Source organism: Melospiza georgiana, chromosome 4 (assembly GCF_028018845.1).
Source record: "Melospiza georgiana isolate bMelGeo1 chromosome 4, bMelGeo1.pri, whole genome shotgun sequence".
NCBI classification, from domain to species: domain Eukaryota; kingdom Metazoa; phylum Chordata; class Aves; order Passeriformes; family Passerellidae; genus Melospiza; species Melospiza georgiana.
The window spans coordinates 23,771,214-23,790,042 of NC_080433.1; the positions used below are offsets into that span (position 1 = coordinate 23,771,214).

Below are 18,829 nucleotides of genomic sequence, written 5' to 3' on the forward strand. Positions count from 1 at the left end.
ACCACGTTCTTATGGTTATGACTTGCTCAATTAAGCTCAAATCAAACAGAAAAGAAAGATGACTTAAGCATGTAAATTTAGAGAGAGACTTAGAGGCATGCAGCTAAATTTATCAGCCATCTCTGGGAGCGATCTCTCTAAATAAAAAGTTTGGGAACCAGTCACTGCTGGTTGCTGATGATCTTTCCATGTTTTTGGCACTTGCCATCCTTAATGGACAAATCTGCAAGTCAAAAGAGGAGGAACTGTACACAAATCCATTCTAAAGTCTTCTTAACAGTGAGTGTTTCTCCCAGCACTTCTTTTTGTGTCATGGCGGGTGACTTCCTTGACAAAAATACTGACTGAAGAAATAAATTTGTCAAAGATTTGCAAATAACTGGAAAAAAAAAACATTGAAAGGGAAGTCAGAGCAAGGGAGCAGGGGTTTGTGGCACTGTAGCTCTGTGTCTCTATTTCACCTGCTTGACATGTCCTACAGTGACTTGTGAACACTGGTAGGAATAGCAGCACATGCTGGCAGTGTGAGCAAAGCATGTGCATGTGTGTGCATGTGGGAGACAGAGGGAGCGTGGGGGACAGAGGGGCAGGAAGGGGGGAGTGGATGGACCATTAGAGTGCAAGCGCAGAGACATTCCTGCAATAAAATACTCGTCTGCTGAGAATCGCAGTCTGGAAGGGATGGTGGTGATTTAACAAAAGAATTCTCTAAAATGTTCCCTGGTGCTAATAACGTTCTTAAAAATATGAAGAGGTTTTGCCAGGAAGAGGAATAAAGCCATCAATTGGATTTGGGGAAAAAAAAAAAAAAAAGGAAAAAAGGCACAGGATGTCTTCTTAGAGCACACAGAGGGAAAAAGAACCTTTATGACAGTATTGCCATTTTCAAAAAAATGCCTCATTCTCTGAATTTCCCCAGCCGTGCAAGGTTGTTATAAATGGTAGGTCGAGAAAGCAAAGTGTGGCAATAAAGGGGTTAATCCACGAAGCACAGAGCCATCTGGCTGAGCTGGTTTGTTATAATCGAGCAGATTATGTTCACAGGACTCAGAGTTTAAGGCTCCTCTCCCATAGAGCAACTCTCCACAACCCAAGCAGACCAACTTTGGGACTTTGAATGAACATATTTACATCCACCTTTCTCTTCATGTCGACTTTTCTGGAAACATTCACACGGATGCCATGGTTACTCCTACCACGGTAAGGGAAATTTGTCATTTTCTAATGGGGTCCTAAGAGGGCGGGGAGGGGAGGGGGGGGGTCCTTTAAAGAAGTATAATTGGGAGGAGATGTGGGTCTTGTAAGTGGTAGATGTGTCCCAAATGTTGCCTTTCCCATTGTTCCTCCTCCTTCCCTCACCCCTACTTGCCCTATAGCTTGCTTCAGTCCTGAGGTTCCCCTCTCCTCCTGCTCCTCACGCTGTTGTTTGAGTCCCTGGAAAGAAAGTGGTGAAGGAGAAATGCAAGGTGCTGCAGGAAATCTGATTTAAGAGGCAAAAGCAAAGGAGACTTTAGGTTTTGTCTTAAGAGGGAGACCAGCAAGTTCGGATATAACAAAAGGGATTGAAAATCTTGACCGTGGTTTGCAAGAACCAGCCTCAGCACACATAGCAAGCTTGCCCTCCGGCAAAGTTAGAGCCCGTGACAAGCAAAGCCAAAATTCCCAATTCCTAGACCTTGCCTGCCACAGGTAACCAGCTTCACTGGAGCTTTCATACTTTGTGTGTATGCCAGACACTGGAAACCCTCTTCATGACCTTTGAATTAATCCTCATTCTCTTTAAACCCAAACACTAAATTCTGTGGGAAGAGCTGGAGATCAAAAGATTCCCTGCGCATCTGTGTCTAGGTGAAAAAGATACACTCACTCTGTGCTGGAATAGCAGGGAAACTATTCTTACACTGCAGCTCCCAGCATTTGGTGAGTACCTTCTAGGAATACAGTAGACAACTAATCAACAGAGATGCACATCTAGAGAGCAAAATAGAAAGCTGTTTCTCATCTAAGCAGCTGAAATGCAGCTTGAAGCGTCAGTTACTGGCGAGTCCTTATGGAGACACCAAACTGCTCTTAGCCAAGAGGGGAAAAAGTCCTTGAATGGTTTAGATAGTTTTCTGATCAGTTCTTAATCCTTTATTAAAATAAATGGGAAAGCTATATAAAAGCTATAACTATAAATATGCAGTATCTGGACAGATGGATATTTTGGATTGAATAGGTCTGCTATGTGTGCATTGTCTGGTTCCTATATTGCAAAACCAGTTATTTAGAGATGACTGTGTGTGTGTGTGTGTGTGTGTGTGTGTGTGTGTGTGTGTATGTGTGAGGGGTTACTTCTCCCCCTCCCCCCTATTTAAATAGACAGGGATGTATATTATATGGTCCAGAGGATTGTTGTGAGCTACAGTCTTTCAGAAAACACTCTTTGCTCTCAGGCTCATGTGATTTGTTGCATGAGGAGTGCAAATGGTATGTAAAGTTTTGCCTTTGCATTTGTGCCTTCAGGAAAATATCCAGACAAGTAGCAGAGGCACTTTCAGGCGCAGAAATACCTGATATGTGCAAGCTTGCAGGTAGAGAAGTGGCACAAGAAGCACCTATAAATGGGATGCAAGGAAAAGGAAAATCTAATAGTAAAGAAAAAGAAAAAGAAAAAGAAAAAGAAAAAGAAAAAGAAAAAGAAAAAGAAAAAGAAAAAGAAAAAGAAAAAGAAAAAGAAAAAGAAAAAGAAAAAGAAAAAGAAAAAGAGAAAAGCCTTGCCAGACAAAAGCAGAGCAGCAGAGAATGAGAGAATGGAAGAGCTCAGCATGGTCCCAGCTGCTGGTAGTAAAAAGACTGGTCTGAGATACACATGTAAATACCAGGGACTCTGTGTCTGAGCATGGTGGGGAGACAAAATCCAGGCATGATTGCAGGTGGAGCCAAAACATGGGGAGAAGTGGAGGTACCAGCAGAGTCAGCAGGGGGGTGCTTTGTGTTCATGTTGAAGTATGCAGAACACGTAGGTTTAAGGGGTTTTGGTTTTGTTTGTATTGTTCTGCTGTGGGTTGGAGTTTTTTTCTCTTCAGGGAACAAAAAATGAAATGGTGCACATAAAGATATATAAAAACTGGAGGGAAGGTGTAATACCACAGAAATAAAGTGCTACATGTTCACTGTTGTGCACTGGGGTAATAAAGGCAGGTGAGACATGCAAAGGTGGTCAGCTTGAAAGGGAAACTGCTGCACATCAACTGGAAAAAGGGGATCTTTGTGGGTGGCAGAAAGTTTAGGAGCTCACAAGAGGAAGTAACAGGAGAGAGAGATAGGAAAAGGTACAGGCCGGAGGCTGAGTGAGGATATGAAAGGGACATACAAGGATGGTAGGGTCTGCAAGGGGGAGGTTGAGTGTGGAGTGGGACTGGAGGGAGAAAAGTGAAAGCACAAAGGATGTTTGGAGGAGGAGTTAAAATGTGAAGTATTAGCTATTTGGAGAAAGGTATGGAAAATAATCTGCTATATGATGCTTGTGGGGGGCGTCAAAAGGAGACACCTTTGATTCTGTCAAGAAATAGATATGGGGATGTATTTACAAGGAAGGTATCAGAGTATGAAAGGCAAGGCTTGCATGGTGATGGAAACATGTGCCGAGCACAGGAACACAGAGGGAAAAATTAGCTGGGTGGAGATAGGGTGTGATGAGGGGATGAGGGAAAAAGGGTCCTGTAAGTATGTGAAGGGGTAACTAATTAGAGATATTTCAGATCAGGCTGAAAGTCTGCTGGAGTGTGCTGCCTGCCTGTAAGAGAAAGACAGAACTGGGGAAAAAGCCATGGGGAAGTGGTGAAAAGAAATTCAAGTGAATGGAAGTCACAGGGGCAGGATGAACTACAACAAGGATATAAAGCCATGGCAGGTGTTGAGGAGCATGAGAATGAGGAAAAATTAAGGAATGTAGGAGGCATGAATGAGGATGAAATAAAGACCTATGTTTTCTGTAATGCCTAGGAAAGAGGTGGTTTAGAGGAGATACAGGGCGAGAGCAGAGAGTGAAGGGAAATTTGGGGGTGTGTTTCTTAGTAGGCAAAGAGAGGGAGTGGTGCAAAGGTGCAGTGGTTTGTTCAGCAGAACTGGGGATGCCTCTTTGCTGGGGAGTAGGAGCAACACAGGGAAAGAATAGGCAGTAAGTTACAGGGGAAGCAGTTGGGGCAAGGAGCAGCAAGCAAGGAATAATGGGAAGACTGTGGGAGGAGGAGAACATATACAAACAAAAAGGAGCAATTTTCTGTTGCAACAGACGTAACAAATGTGTTTATATCTCTGTGGTAGGTACTGGCTGAGTGAAACAACAAGAGGGAATGGAACAAATGTGCTGGTGGAGAAATGGCTATAGACATAAAGGGGTGGGAGAAGAAGGAATGGGAGGAAAATCTGCCTGGAGGGCTGTATAAGCCACATGGCTGTGCTGAGGCCAAAAGTAAAGTGTGAAGTGTGTGAGGAGGTGAGTGGAGTTGGGAGCTGTAGGGCATGAGGTGGAAGTGGATGGGAATGACAGTTCCTGTTATAAGGAGCAGGCAGCTCAGTGTGGGTTGACACACAGCAGTGTGAGAGTGAGGAAGGGACCTGTCAGGCTGTGCCTGCTTGCAAGGGCTGTGCAAAGGAAGGTGAAGGGAGGGAAAAGTTGTGTCTGATAAGAGAGATTTGTGTACACAGCATGCTCAAAGGAAATGAGGGAAGTACAGGTGATAATTGCAGACCTGGGTGTGGGGAGAAGGAAAACCACTTATGGGGGAAGGAAGAGTGATGAGGAGTGAGAAAAAGTTTATGAAGACTTAAGGCATCTCTCATTATCTATTATCTGCCTCTTGCTGTGAGGGAGGTTAAGTGTGCAAGGAGCCCAAGGTGCATGCAGTGCAACAGGAGAGTAGATTGGGAGTTCAGTGCAAGGGCACAGGTAAATCCATACAGACCTTGGTGACAGGCGCATGGATACACGGAATGCACAAGGGACAGGGGTGAATATGTTCGGTGGGTGCTGTGCCTATGGGACTGGCAGAGTTGTAGGTGATGAGGACAATCCAGGAAGAAGCTGAAACCCCTGAGGGGTGTGTAAGAGCCTTGGGTTGCTGTAAGAGATGAAGGCCTGTGTGCAAGTCCCAAAGAGCCACCCAGGAGGACATGCTGACGTGCAGGGTGGCTACCAGAGGCTAAGTGGAGTATCATGTGTCCATTGTGTTTGTGGCAGAGCTCTCCATGTTGAAATCACTTACGTAAGGCCAACACCAGGGGTGAGTTTCGTGAGTGCTAGGAAAGCAATGTTTGCATTGAGAAGGAGAGTAGGAAAGGATGACTAACCAGGAAAATGGTTTGGTGCGTGGGTAGCAATAGGACCTGACGTGCTTTAGATGTACCTGCCTTCTGCATGACTTGCACAGCAGGCAGGCTCTCCTCTAGAGGTTTTTTGCATACATTTTATGAAGAAGTGCTGAATAATCCTTAGAAAATCCCAGTAGATTTAACCATGATATTTAAACCAGTTTCATTCAGAATCATACCAATGTACCTTGTTTTCATACGTTAAAACCTCTGAATACTGCTCCTGGCACAAAGGGCAGAGAGGTTTCTCTGGGACAAGTTAACAGGGCTCTTGGACGAACAACCATTGGGCTGAAGCACACAGAAGGACTACAGATGTCAGTCGAAGGAAAGAGGAAAGCACTGGCTTTCTCCATGGCTTGAAGCAGTGCTGGAGTAACGTGCAGTTGGTTGAGGGTTGAAAACATAAGATACATCTTGGGTCTCAGAGAGAAGCACTAGGAACTTATTTCCCTTCAAAACAATTGCATTTATTGACAACAGCTGTTCTTCAAATCTTTTCTAAAAACACCTTCAAATTGTGTGGCTCGCCTAGGACTTTGGGTTCTTCTACACAGAGTAGTGTGTTTCTACCCACGGCAGGTGTAGCTGGTGAGAAGATTGTGAGTAATCCTGTGGAACTTGCACTGGAAGAAGTCAGTCTGATCGCACAGAACCTCTAAACTTAAAGGTTGAAGCCACTGAGCCCAGACCTTAAATAACATCAGTCCCATGGACTATGGTTCATAGATCCCTTTTCTGTTCATTCCAAGGACAAATTCCTGGTAAAATAAAACAAGCAGCCTGTGAAATGATAAGCAATTAGTGTTCATGTAGCCATAGGTTGTGTTGGGAACCCATTGTCCCGTATTTTACACTGGTTTCCCACTGCAGAGTCCAGATCAAGCTCTCCAGCAGGATAATTTTTCCTGGCAGTTTTTGCAGCTGGTTGCAATCTGTGGGAAGGACCTTTCTTCTCTGCTGGGAGTGAACTTCCCACCATGGCAGGCTGTGGGTGGAGGGAATGGTGAAGCAGTTGTCCATGAGGGGGAGATGCAGTCTCAGACACTGGGATTCAGATGGGCTGATACCACACAGCCTGCTCAGTCCACTGCCACCAGTGTCTCCCTGACCTCTGACCATGCTGCTCCCTGCACTAGGAAAATCAAAATCAAACAGTGGCATCAGCCTGTCACCTGGCTGAGAAAAGAGATCGATGGGTTGTGGCAGGAAAGGGAAAAAAGCAAGAATGAACAAGCTGTGCTCAGTGTGGAGAACGTGGGGCATTTGTGCCTGCCTGCATCCTTTGCAGCCACGACACAGCCAGAGAAATCTGCTTGTAAGGGGCTGGAACATCTGGGTATCCATGCAGATGTTTGACTGGCCATGTGTGTGTGTCTCCTGGTGTGTGTCCAGGAGCAGCCAGTTGGAAGGGCTGATGGAGGGGGATGGCAGCTGTTGCTATGTGGGAGAGTCTTCATGCATCTGTCAGTGAGGGATGGGGGGATCCATCACTTTCTGAGGGGACAGATGGGATGTGTGTGTGAAGAGAGAAGTGCTAAGGGTAGATACGGAGTAGTTTCAAGGTTGTGAAATGAGTGCTAGGAGCAACATCCACAGCTATGCTCCTGATTGTATCACAAGCCTTTAGTCCATAGGGGAAGAGGAGTCCGCTACAGGAAACCTCAAGGGAGATTGCACTTCCCAAGGAGATAGAAAAAACCTCATTCAAGCATGCTGCTCAGTTCAGAGTCTCCTTTCCTTCACACAGTACAAGCAAGCCAGGAAAGGTGGCCTTTTCCTTCAGGGCAGCAAGCACTTGAAAGATCACAGCAGGACCATATACTCCTCCCTCTGTGATCTTTCCCTGCCACCATCTCCTCTCCACTTCTTCACCCCCATGAGGAAGAGTCTTTCCCAGCTCAGCCTCTGGGTTTGTGTGTGGAATTCCCACCTGAGGGAATGCGTGACCGAGCTGCCGCGTCGGGGAAGGCTGTGTGTCTGCGCATGTTGAAACAGAATTTGCTGGTTGTCATCTCAGGCCCAGAGAAGGAGCCTGGTGGTTGCATTTCAGGGCACACAGGAAGGATGGCAGGCTGTTCCAAGTTTCTATCAGGCAGAGCAGGAGTCGCAGCTTGTGTAGCCATGAAAATCCGCACATTCTGTGGAGCAAAGTCCACTTATCTGTTAAATAACTTATCTGCGTTATCTGTTAAAAAAACCTACACCAGAAGTGATGAAAACACTCTCGAAGGGTTGCAACCCACAGGGTAAGATTTGCATCAACTTCTCCAACATTTCCAATGTGCATGTTGCCCATAATGGAACCACAGCAAAAAATGTGCTTCTTCTCAGTTGATCTTTCATACATTCCAGCAATAAATTCCTGTATTTTGAGTCTCACCCTGCTGTAGATTTTACATGTTTAATCATACAGTAGCTGAGTTAGCATGTGAGAATCTGGTTAATTCAAAAATATATATTTCTAGGCATTGCCTTAAAAAAATTCAACCACGTTTGCCAAAAATCTGAATCTGTACAAACAGAGGTAACTCGCAGGGAACTGTAGAGCTGCAGAAGGAAGAAGTATTTTGTATCTACATGAATTCAGGTTGTGAGTATGAAATTTAAGCCCAACCACTTCTTTTGAAGAGCTCTGTGGTTAGACAAGTTTGAATAAAACATCCTCTCTGGTGAATTCTGCCTCACCCAGGAGATAGACACAGCTGCAAGACAAAATCAGCTTCTGTCCCCTCCAGAGATGGGAACTGGGCAGTATTTGGTTTCTGCTCCAAACCAAGATGAGATACTCTTAGCCTTTAGGTGCCAAATATAGACCTCATAAATCTGATGGAGACCAAACAGAGTTGTTAAAAGGGAGGCATCATTTCATGTTCTGAGGGGCCTTTCCTGGATTTGTACATTTAAAAGTTAAAAAATATTTACCTACGTCAGTGTTTTCAGCTCCTGCGAGAGGTAAAACGATATCCTCCACTCATTTCTCAAACAATTTGCACGGTCAGATTTTACATGACTGGCTTTCCAAATGGATGTTGCAGAGAACTCCATAACATTAAAAAAATCTTCCTGAAAAGGTGGTTTTTCTTTGCTGTTTATCCATATTTGCCTGTTGTCCCATTTAGATCCTCTAACATCTTGACCAACTTTTCTTCTTTGTTACTATTCACTAAAGACGTCCCTCATATATTTTACTTAAGCTGTCCTTTGTTTAAGCTCATTCTTTTCTTACAGGGTTAATATTTTTCCTCTAAGCATTTCTTTCAATTTTTTTTCCTCTAAGCATTTCTTTCAATTTCTTAATTATGTTTTTTCAGTTTTCTGACTTCCCTCAATTTCATCCAAAACTTTGTGGCACCAAGGCATTCAGGAATAAAAGTGATGTTCCAAAACCAGGAGACCTCTTTCCTCTATTTGCCTGCCTTCTGCAATCACACTGACTTTTTGCACTCACTATTTTTCTCTTTTGTGTCTCCCTTCTACTGCAAAATAACTTCAGTCTAATAAATCCAGCACTAATTCCTTGTTTAAATAATGACTAATTTTCAGTATTATAGCTTTCCAACTTTCTCCCTAACATTTAATTCAGTGGCTTTGAATTGATTTTTCCTAGACATATAATCTTAGGCCTTTCTCCTCTGAATCTGTTATTTTCTGCATTTTTCTAACAAACCTCTGTCCTTCTATGTAGCACTTTCTTCTATCCTTTCCATCCTTTCTATCCATTTGCAGCCTGTTCCTTCTCCCATTTCATGTTTCTTCAGCTCTACTCTTTAACACTTTCAGATTGAGATGATTTTGGAGGTCCCTTCCAACTCAAACCATTCTATGTTTCTATGATTTCTACCGAGTAAAACTCTTTATGATAGAGATGAAACCATCTCATCATATAGGGACAGCTTTAGAAAATACTGCCTCAATATGTCTTTCTTCCTAGATATGCTCCAGATGTAACTAGAACAAAGTATTTATTTTTACAAAATATATACAAAATGTATGCATTAATTAATCTGGGTAGAGACTTTTTTTCTGATCAGAGAAAATGTCTGTGTTCAAACTGCCTTTCTGTGTTCCCAGGCTGTTCAAACTGCCTTTTTAAGTCTTTAACTTGGGAAACATGTTTAGTTTTCCTGTTGAAAGACAAACCATCACAAGCTCTGAGAAAAGAGAAACAATCTAAATACTACTGAAAGATGAGTTTGGGGAGGAGTTGTTGTTGTTGTTTTACTAAAAAAAAAAAAAAAAAAAAAAAGAAAATAAAAGCTTCATGGAGTTAAATGTTGCCCTGAGAAGTTAAAGCTGATTTTCACATCTGCTAGGTTAGGGAGTCGTCTCCCTTGGAAAAGTTTGAGTTTTGGGGAAACAGAAACAGTTTAAAATCCAGTGATTTTTTTTTTCCTGTCTTTCTTCTAGTAGGAAATCTTCCTGTGAATTTTTTTTCCCCAGAGGTTCTCATTTGCCTCATTCCTCTGAAATACAAGCTGGTTAATTTTCAGCATCATCTGTTTTTTGAACCATCGTTATCAAATCTTATCGATTTAGTTGTCCTCTGATGAGTTCATTTTTTACCTCAATCTTTCTTTGCACCTCTGGTTCAAACTGTGCCTTTCCTGACTCTGGTTTGACACCAGCACTTCCATGATTCCAATGCATTTCTGATTAACACAGAATATCAGGGCAAACATGGCAAAAACCCACCTGACTGCAGGTCAAATTCTGCTCTCAGTTGCACCCAGGAAATCTTACTAATATTTGTGAGGCTGTTACTTTGAATTTGTGTCTTGGGGTTTGTTTTTGGGGATTTTTTAAACCATGAGTGCACATCCAAAGCATTTTAATATGTTGAGCCATAGACATCAGAGAAGGGGAGAGAATATGCCTATATTTGATAAGTAGTATTTTGATTGGAAAAATTGCAACAAATACCTTTTTTTTTTTGCTGTTGTTGGAATTTGTCAGTTCCTCAGAGACCAAGCATTTCCCCACTTGTTCTAATAAATCTCAATTAAGTCTCTGTGGACACCAAAGTTTAAAAACCTTTAAGGCTTCTCCCTTGCTCAAAACCCTGTGTCCTTGTTGACTCATCCACCAGCCATCCACAGACCAGGGAATTGGTACTTGGAACTACCAGGACAAAGCGAGTGAAGCACATTAACCTAGAGAAAACAAGGGCATGATGCTTCTACCTCACAGGGGACTCTTGGACTCAGGAGGCAAAGAGAAATTCCTCAGCACTGGAGAATTAAATGCAACAAAATTCATCTCTAGTTCAGTCTAATATCTCCTAATATGGTCTGTCTCTCTAAGATTTCAGCCAGCCAGATAGAATATTCTTCAAAGCTCTGTCATGTCTAATTTTAAATTCATCAAGTGACTGGGCTTCTACCACTCCACTTAAAATTTTCATACCATCTCCCATCCAGCTTGAGTGCCATTCATTACTACAGGATTGAATGCTTTCCCATGGACAAGTTGTTAGCAACAACACAGTCCTGGGTGGCAGTAGGACAGCTGGCAAGAGACCATTTTAGACAAGGGGTTTGGCTTCAATGTTATTTTTTCTTTAGTTAAATTCTAGCAGTTACCTTTTTGTGATGGCATTCCTTGAGGAAAAAGTGAAAATAAAATGTGTCATTGTTGAAAGTAACAGAAATATTTTATATAAATAGCCTGTTCTTGGAGAACGGTTCTTTCTCAAAAGAAAGGTTGCACTGGTGAGGGACAGGATGAGAGGAAATGACCTCAAGCTCTGCCAGGGTAGGTTCAAGTTGGACATCAGGAGGAAATTCTTCATGGAAAAGGTGGTCATGCATTGGAAGGGGCTTCCCAGAGAGGTGGTGAATCCCCACCCCTGCCGGTCTCCAAGGGACAATTGGACCTGTCACTCGGTGCTCTAGGCCGGGTGACAAGGTGGTGTTTGGTCACAGGCTGGACTCGATGTGGACTTGGTGATCTGGAGGTTTTTTCCAACCACAGTAATTCTGTGGTTCTCTGAAAAGCTCAGTACCATCTCCTCAAGATGGTGGGTATGTCTGTATCCTGGCAGCAACCTGGACAGTGTTCCAGGAGGTAACTCCATACAAATTACCAGACTTGCACCTTCCCTCGTGGAGAGTCTCCAGATTCTCCAATCTATTAGCAAAACTGCACCAGGATAATCAACCTTATTTCTACTTGGATAGCAGTGCAAAGCTCTCCAGGGACACCCAAAGACACCCTGCAGGCTGCTGTAAAGACATCCTCCTGTATAAAGCAGCTCAGGTGGAGCAGCAGAGACAGCAGTGTATGAGCCAGCACATCTCCAGGGTGAGCACAGAGGACAGTCCCTTGCTCTGCCAGGTCAATGTTAACACCCTGAGGCTCCTCTCAGGTATCCAGACTGCTTGGTGAGGCACATGAACCAAGCTACAGCCTTTTTCCAGCTGCTTTTAGGCCAACATGATCCTTTAGGATGACTGGAATCAGAAATCTTCCTGGTCCTCTACAGGAATCACAGAATGGTTTGGGTTGAAAGGGACCTTAAAAATCATCCAATTCCAAACCACCCTGCCATGGGCAGGGACATCTTCCACTAGCCCAGGTTGCTCAGAGCCCCATCCAACCTGGTCTTGGGCACTTACAGGGACAGGGCAGCTACAGCTGCTCTGGGCAACCTGTGTCAGGGCCTCACCACCCTCACAGGGAACAATTTCTTCCTAATATCTAACCTAAATTTCCCTTTTCAGTTTGCAGTCATTCTCCCTTGCCCTGTCACTACAGCTCCTGATGAAAGTCCCCCTCCAGCTTCCCTGTATCCCCTTCAAATGTTCTGTGAGATCTCCACACCCTTCTCCTCCCTAGGCTGAACAGCTCCAGCTTTCCCAGCCTGTCTCCATAGGCAAAGTCGTCTTATCAACTCCAACAGTTCCATGTCCTTCTTCTGTTGGGGGCACCAGAACTGGATGCAAAACTCCAGGTGGGGTCTTACCAGAGCAGAGTACACATGGGCACCACAATCTTCCTTCAGCCAGGTCCATAAATTCAATTATTTTCATTTTTATTCATAAACATTCTAAATATTTATGGCTATTTAGGGAGATTTGTTTATTCCAATTGCTTTCTGAATTTTCTTCTGATAAACTATTTTTTTTGAGCAATACATGGAAAATTATAGACTACAAAGAAGCATCTAAAATTATTTTCTGGTTACCTGGTTACCATTGATGGATTTCATTAGGGGTTTTTTCCATCTTTTCCCATCCACAAGATTCTATTTTTCTCTTGCTGAATATTCTTGAACAGCCAGTTGCTAACTCTGGAGATAACTAACTTAACAGAGGCCTAATTCTGACCCCACTTACATGGAAGAAGCCTAATGTAGCCCCAGGGAATAAGTTCATCTTGAGGCAGTGAAAATTTAGACCAGAGTCAAGACCTGAGAACTCAACAGAGAAACTATTGCCAATAGCCAGGGGAATGACAGTGGTTCTGTCTGCAAAAAAATTTTAAAAAAGGTTTTCTTAATGTACGAACAGTTTTCCAACTGTAAACTAGCAAAGCTTTCTCCTAAATTCTGCTCTGACCTGTCAAAAATTATCTAATCACAGTCTGATACTGTTCTTGCTTGTTTGTTTGCTTCCTTGCTTGTTTTCTCCTCTCTTTTTACAAGAAGGTGTTGGTGTGGTGAGTCCAGCTCTCTCAATTTTTCCATCCATGAAATTCTCATCCAGATGAATTATGTCAGACCAAATCTGAAAAATGAAACTCGGCATCCTACCTTTGATCTGAGGCAAATAATCATAGGTGCCATTGCCAGCCTTCTGCAGGAATGTGGTCCAGAGCAAAGGACTTGAAAAGAACCTCAAAGATACTTCTAAAAGCCATAAAATGTTTTAGCAATTTTGGGTTTTCCTCCCTTTTGCTTACTGAAAAGGAACAGATGGGAACAGAAGTAAACTCTGCCATCTGGAAAGACTGAAGGATCAGTATGAAAAGAGCCAGGTGTCAAGTTTGTTCATCACCAGCCCAGTTTTGTCAATTATCAACATCAAAACCTTGTCTCAGCAAAGGCTGAATTACACTAAGGATGAATGATTTTGCAAAGCCATTTTTTCTGTATCTTTTTGCACCTAATTGTTCAGCTATCTTGAAAACTCCAGTTCTGAACAGAAAAATGAAAGAGATTAATTTGAAGTTTTATTTCTTATGCCACAGGAAAGTGTCTGCCTTGGTCTTTCCTACTTTCCAATGAACATTGCAGTCTGGATTCCACTTAAAGTCAATTAACTCTGTCAAAACCCTTTAAAACTATGGTAAATTAAATTTTTATATAGGTAATTTGGACCTTGTTCTTATAACAGTTTGAAATGGAAATGTCCTTTGGATGGGAAATCTGAAGCACAGAAGTCATTATAGTAATGTTTGGTCTCTGGAGAGTGTCTGAATCACTGACTTTTTTGCTTTAAATATTGGAAATTATAATTTCCATAACTTGTAAATATAATTTATATTATATATATATATATATATATATATATATATATATATATATATGCACTAACTGTACACAGAACGAGACTGAAGATGCCTTGCTCTTTATTTGAGTACATTTTCTTTTTTAAATTATGTTTTATTTACATTTCATTTATGAGATTTCACAGCACCTTTGGTTTTAATCTTATTATTAATTCGCTATTCCTGCTTTGGGGTTTATATTGAGGGACATTTGAGCAAATAATTTCCCATCTGCATATCAAGGAGACTGATAATACAGTACCCAAAAAATACAAATAGGGCACCTGGAGTGATAGGGCAAGGGGAAATGCCTTCACACTGAAAAGGAAAATGTAGGTTAGATATTAGGAAGAAATTGTTCCCTATGAGGGTGGTGAGGCCCTGGCACAGGGTGCCCAGAGCAGCTGTGGCTGCCCCATCCCTGGCAGTGTCCAAGGCCAGGTTGGATGGGGCTCTGAGCAACCTGGGATAGTGGAAGGTGTCCCTGCCCATGGCAGGGGAGTGGAATGAGATCATCTTCAAGTCCCTTCCCTTCCAATCCAAATAATTCTGTGGTTCTGTGACTCTCATATATATACATACATACACACATACATACATACATACGTGTGTGTGTGTGTGTGTGTGTGTGTGTGTGTGTGTGTGTGTGTGTATAAAGTTATCCAAGAGTTCCAATCAATTTTTCTTTTCTTCAGACATGAACACAGACTGAGTTTCTTGGTAAATACCCTCAGCCTTCATTTGACATTTTTTGCAGAATTTTGTTTCTTTTTTGCAAAACATGTCTTTCCAAAAGCTGGAGCTGCATAAACTGGTACTGTTTTTCCACACATAATGCAATCCTTGATGCTTCTTTTAAAAGTTGGCTCTGATTGCCTTTTGTCAAATTTTGCCTGTAGTCTTCAATTATCTCCTGTGCCTGCATATTCCTATGAGTTTGTGGTTTGGTAACCTTGTCAGCTGTGACTGTCTTCTGGTTTTCCTCCAAAACATGCAATTTGTTTTGCTTCTGCTGTGCAGCCTGGCAATTTTTCCTCTTTTTTATCTCTCTAAATAAAAATCAGGAGTTTGTAGTATTCTTTTTTCTCCTTCAGTTTGATGTCTCTATATCCCAGCATCATCTGAGTAGATGACGTCCACAAGCTCCTCTAAAAATTCCTGAAAAAGATTCAAATATGTTGTGTAAAAAAAGGTTGCTCCCAAATTTTTTTCATCTTTATATAATGCTGATACCTTTCAAAATTTCTTTACCACTGTATTTCTCTTCTTCTCCTGATACCATGATAATGAAATAAATCTATGACCTCTGACCAAGCCCCCAAAACCAAGCCCCCAGTTATTGCTGCTTATGTAATTTTTCAATGCATTCCTTATTTTTGTGAGAAGGCAAATTCTTGTTTGAATCCCTTCTGTTTGACTTCAGGAAAGGTTGGGCTCTTTGAGGACCTTTGGCATCTCTATTTTCTCATCATCATCTTTCTTCTCTTCATGCTTTACATATGATCTTCTTTTGTTCGTTTTTCTCCTTCTGTAATGCACTGTGCCTTGGTGAGGGTTAGACAGAACTACGACAAAAAAAAAAGGAATTAAGGGAAAAGGTATCCCTGCATTCCTCTTTCAAAAAGACTGAAAGTGAAACCATCCTTAATTGTTAAAATCAAGGTTGGATTTTTTTTCAAAGTTCTTTTGAGGCACAGAAAAACAATTATTTTATCAGACTTCTGCACTGCATCTCCATCTACTTAATCAGATGATGATTTAACATTTTTTTTACTCGCGTTCCCATTTCATGAAAGACTTTTAATACCTCTGACCCTTGCTAAGTTCCCTCCTAGATGTTTGTACAGATTTAGTACAATGGTTTTGTCTTCACCTCAGAATTCCTTCTTCACAATCAAAACTGTGTCAACGTTTCTTCAAACTTGCTTCTTTTGCTCTTGACAATATCTAATTTCCTTGCAATACAAGTTTTTCTTCATGTAAAAAATAATTATTAAAAAACCCCACAACAAGGAAAAAACCCCAAACTTTAATCTACAGCCTAAAATGTGAATTTAAAGAAAGTTAAAAGGAAAGGATGTTAAAGATCATCTTGTCCCAAACCCCTGCTATGGGCAAGGACACCTTCCACTATCCCAGGTTGCTCAGAGCCCCATCCAGCCTGGCCTTGGGCACTGCCAGGGATGGGGCAGCCACAGCTTCTCTGGGCACCCTGAGACAGGGCCTCAGCACCCTCACAGGGAACAATTTCTTCCTTATATCCAATTAAACCTGCTCTCTGTCAGTGTGAAGCCATTGCCCCTTGTCCTGTCACTTCAGGTCCTTGTCAAGAGTCTCTCTCCATCTCTCCTGTGGGCTCCTGCAGGTCCTGGAAGTCCACAATGAAGTCACTTCTCTACTCCAGGCTGAACAACCCCCAGTTCTAACGCAATAACCACATGACTAAAGAATATTTCTGTTCCAAAAAATATTTTTATATCTATTTTATTATCATACCTAGTTTTTAACATTTATTTAGAAGCAACTGGGAGCCAGACCAGACTGTCTCTATGACGGGGAGTTCTGGAAGAGCAGACACCTCTTATTTATTTAAATTTTTGTGTGTTCTGATGGTTACTTGCCCTAAAATAATTTGAAGACAACTTTCCTTTCTATTTCAGAAGGAAGATCAATCTGTTGTCCAGTTTAATTTTTTTATTGCATGTTGCAGTGAGGGAAGCACTTTTTCACAGTATAAACCTGTGATCTTCAGTGCTGTCAGCCCAGTTTGTAGAGTCCTTCTACTCAGTGCCTCTGTAAACCCAGCAAACTCAAAAGTTTATAGTTAGGCCTTGATACTGGAAAAGAAATGCAATTATCTGAGTTGTTGATCAGTTCAGCTGTTTCAGAGGGATCAGCAGTCCCTCAGAGTTAAAATCATGCTATTGGAGAAGAGTGGGACCAAAGCTTCCCAGGCTCCTTCACCCACAACAAGCTGGAACTTGCACTTACATGGAGCTTTAAGTGAGTAAATTCCTTTCCTCAGCTGGTTGTAGAAGGGTGTGCATCTGAAAAATGCAGCCCTTCTCACTGGGCATGGCTATACGGGGCTTCCCCCCCCCCCCCCCCTCCAAATGCCCTGCGTTTTAATCAGGCGAGAATCTTCAAGTCATGCACAAAAGATACCAGGTGACTGACAGCTAGAGCTCACCACAGAAAAATCCCTTTAAATTCTTTAAAAATAATTGGACGAGCTTTACCATGTGTGTTTGAATTGCCAGGTTGCACGAAGAACAACTCACCAGGATATGTGTTTTCATTTTAAACCCTTGCTCTGCAAATATCTCAGGGTGAGAATTTGTCGAGCAATGTTCTGCCCGTGTCACAATGAAATCACGCCCAAACCAGTTTGAATGAATGCTCTAAGGAAAATTTCTTCAGCTGTAATTAGTAATGCATTGCTAGAACCCAGGTACTGCACATTTAAATACTCCTCCACTGGCTCTTATTAGTAATACATTGCTAAACCCCAGCACAGCCCTCTGACATCCATTCAGTTGTTTATTCACTCATTCATTCCCTTTTTCTTCTGTTTTGGGGAGCAAGAAGATTTCTTTACATTTTTCCATTTATACACTCAGCTCTTGGGGTATAAGCTGATTTCCTCAGATGAACAGAACATTTCTGAGGGATTTCAGTTGAAACAAACTTCATTTTTCATGGATCAGGTGCAAAGTGATGTTTTGGCCTCTGTCTCCAAGGCATCACAATATAAATTTTGTGGACACATTGATACAAACTACCTTTCTATTTACACATAAATTTCTTTTATGTTGACCTTTGGAGTTTCAGTTGATAGGTGATGCATCTACTTAAAACAAAAAGTAAGTACAGTTTGAGAGAATATAAATATTTTTTCATTAACAGAAAAAAAAAGGAAAACCCACATTTTGCTAGTGGTCAGTCCCCATTTTTGGTTTGTTTTCCATAATCACTTCTTCAAGGTCTTGAAGGAATGACAGAATTTTAAGGGAATGTTGGACTTTGATCTGAGGGTGGTTATTGTAAATGTGTAAAAATAAGTATGGGGACATCTTGGAAGTGGAGGGACTTGGAGAGGATGGGACAAACCCATTCCACCCTTTTAGCAGTACAGCCTGACATTTTGGGATATCCAGCCAAGCCAGGAATAAGGTGATCAGGACCAAGCACCAAAAGAGGCATGTGGCAAAACTGCTCCCCTTTTCTAAGAGGGGACCCTGCAGATCTTTGAGGATGCAGGAATCTTTGCTGGCAGCAGCTATTAGGAGCTCAAAGAAGAGGGAAAGGAGTATGAAGGGCTGTGAAAACAGGCTCCAAAGTGTCTTGCTGTGACTCTGACCAAGTGCTTACAACAAACTGTCCAGGAATAAGTTCCAGCTCAAAAAAAGCAGTCGCTTTTTGGGGGTTATTTGGCATGTCTGCCTGAATAACAAACACACTGGGGTGGTGGCAGGGCTGCCATAATTCACTTAAAACTAGTTCTCAAAGCTGAATTTCACCCTTACAGAGACCCAGCTTTGAGCTCTTCTTCCTCCGAGGGCCTATTTTTCCAAGAGCTCAGCCTTAGTCCAGCCTATTTCCCAGTCTTGTAACAGAGTGAGCTTCAGACAGAAGGAAAAAGTGGAATGCACTGAATATTTTAATATTTTTGACATATTCATTCAGTTCCCCACACCTTACTGCTCTGCATTGATCCACTGATATCTGGGCCATGTGTGGTGATGCCAGCAGTTTCTAAATTTGTGCAAATATCCATGAAACATGACTTGTTATGCATAGCTTGGCAGTTCAGTGTGGAGACTCTGCCAAAAGGAGACAGGAACCTTATCAGAAGGAGACAGGAAATTCTCAAGCAAATTTGGAAGTTGACTTTTGAGTTAGGAGTGTTGACAGGCGCAGATCCCTCTGTCTGGCAATTATCAATTCTTCTTCTCTTAACTACAGGGAAAATCCAAGTACTTCG

The 18,829-nt window shown here is 42.1% G+C and overlaps 1 protein-coding gene across 1 annotated transcript in view; it reads left to right on the forward strand.

Annotated features, from left to right (window-relative positions):
- The first annotated feature begins 1,064 nt into the window (after positions 1–1,064).
- The window catches only part of NTF3 (neurotrophin 3), a 47,095-nt gene continuing 29,330 nt past the window's right edge, over positions 1,065–18,829 (forward strand). Inside the window, exon 1 of the mRNA XM_058021908.1 lies at positions 1,065–1,200. Coding sequence (XP_057877891.1) covers positions 1,183–1,200 — 18 coding nt within the window. The 5' untranslated portion in view covers positions 1,065–1,182. The remainder of the gene's footprint in view (positions 1,201–18,829) is intronic.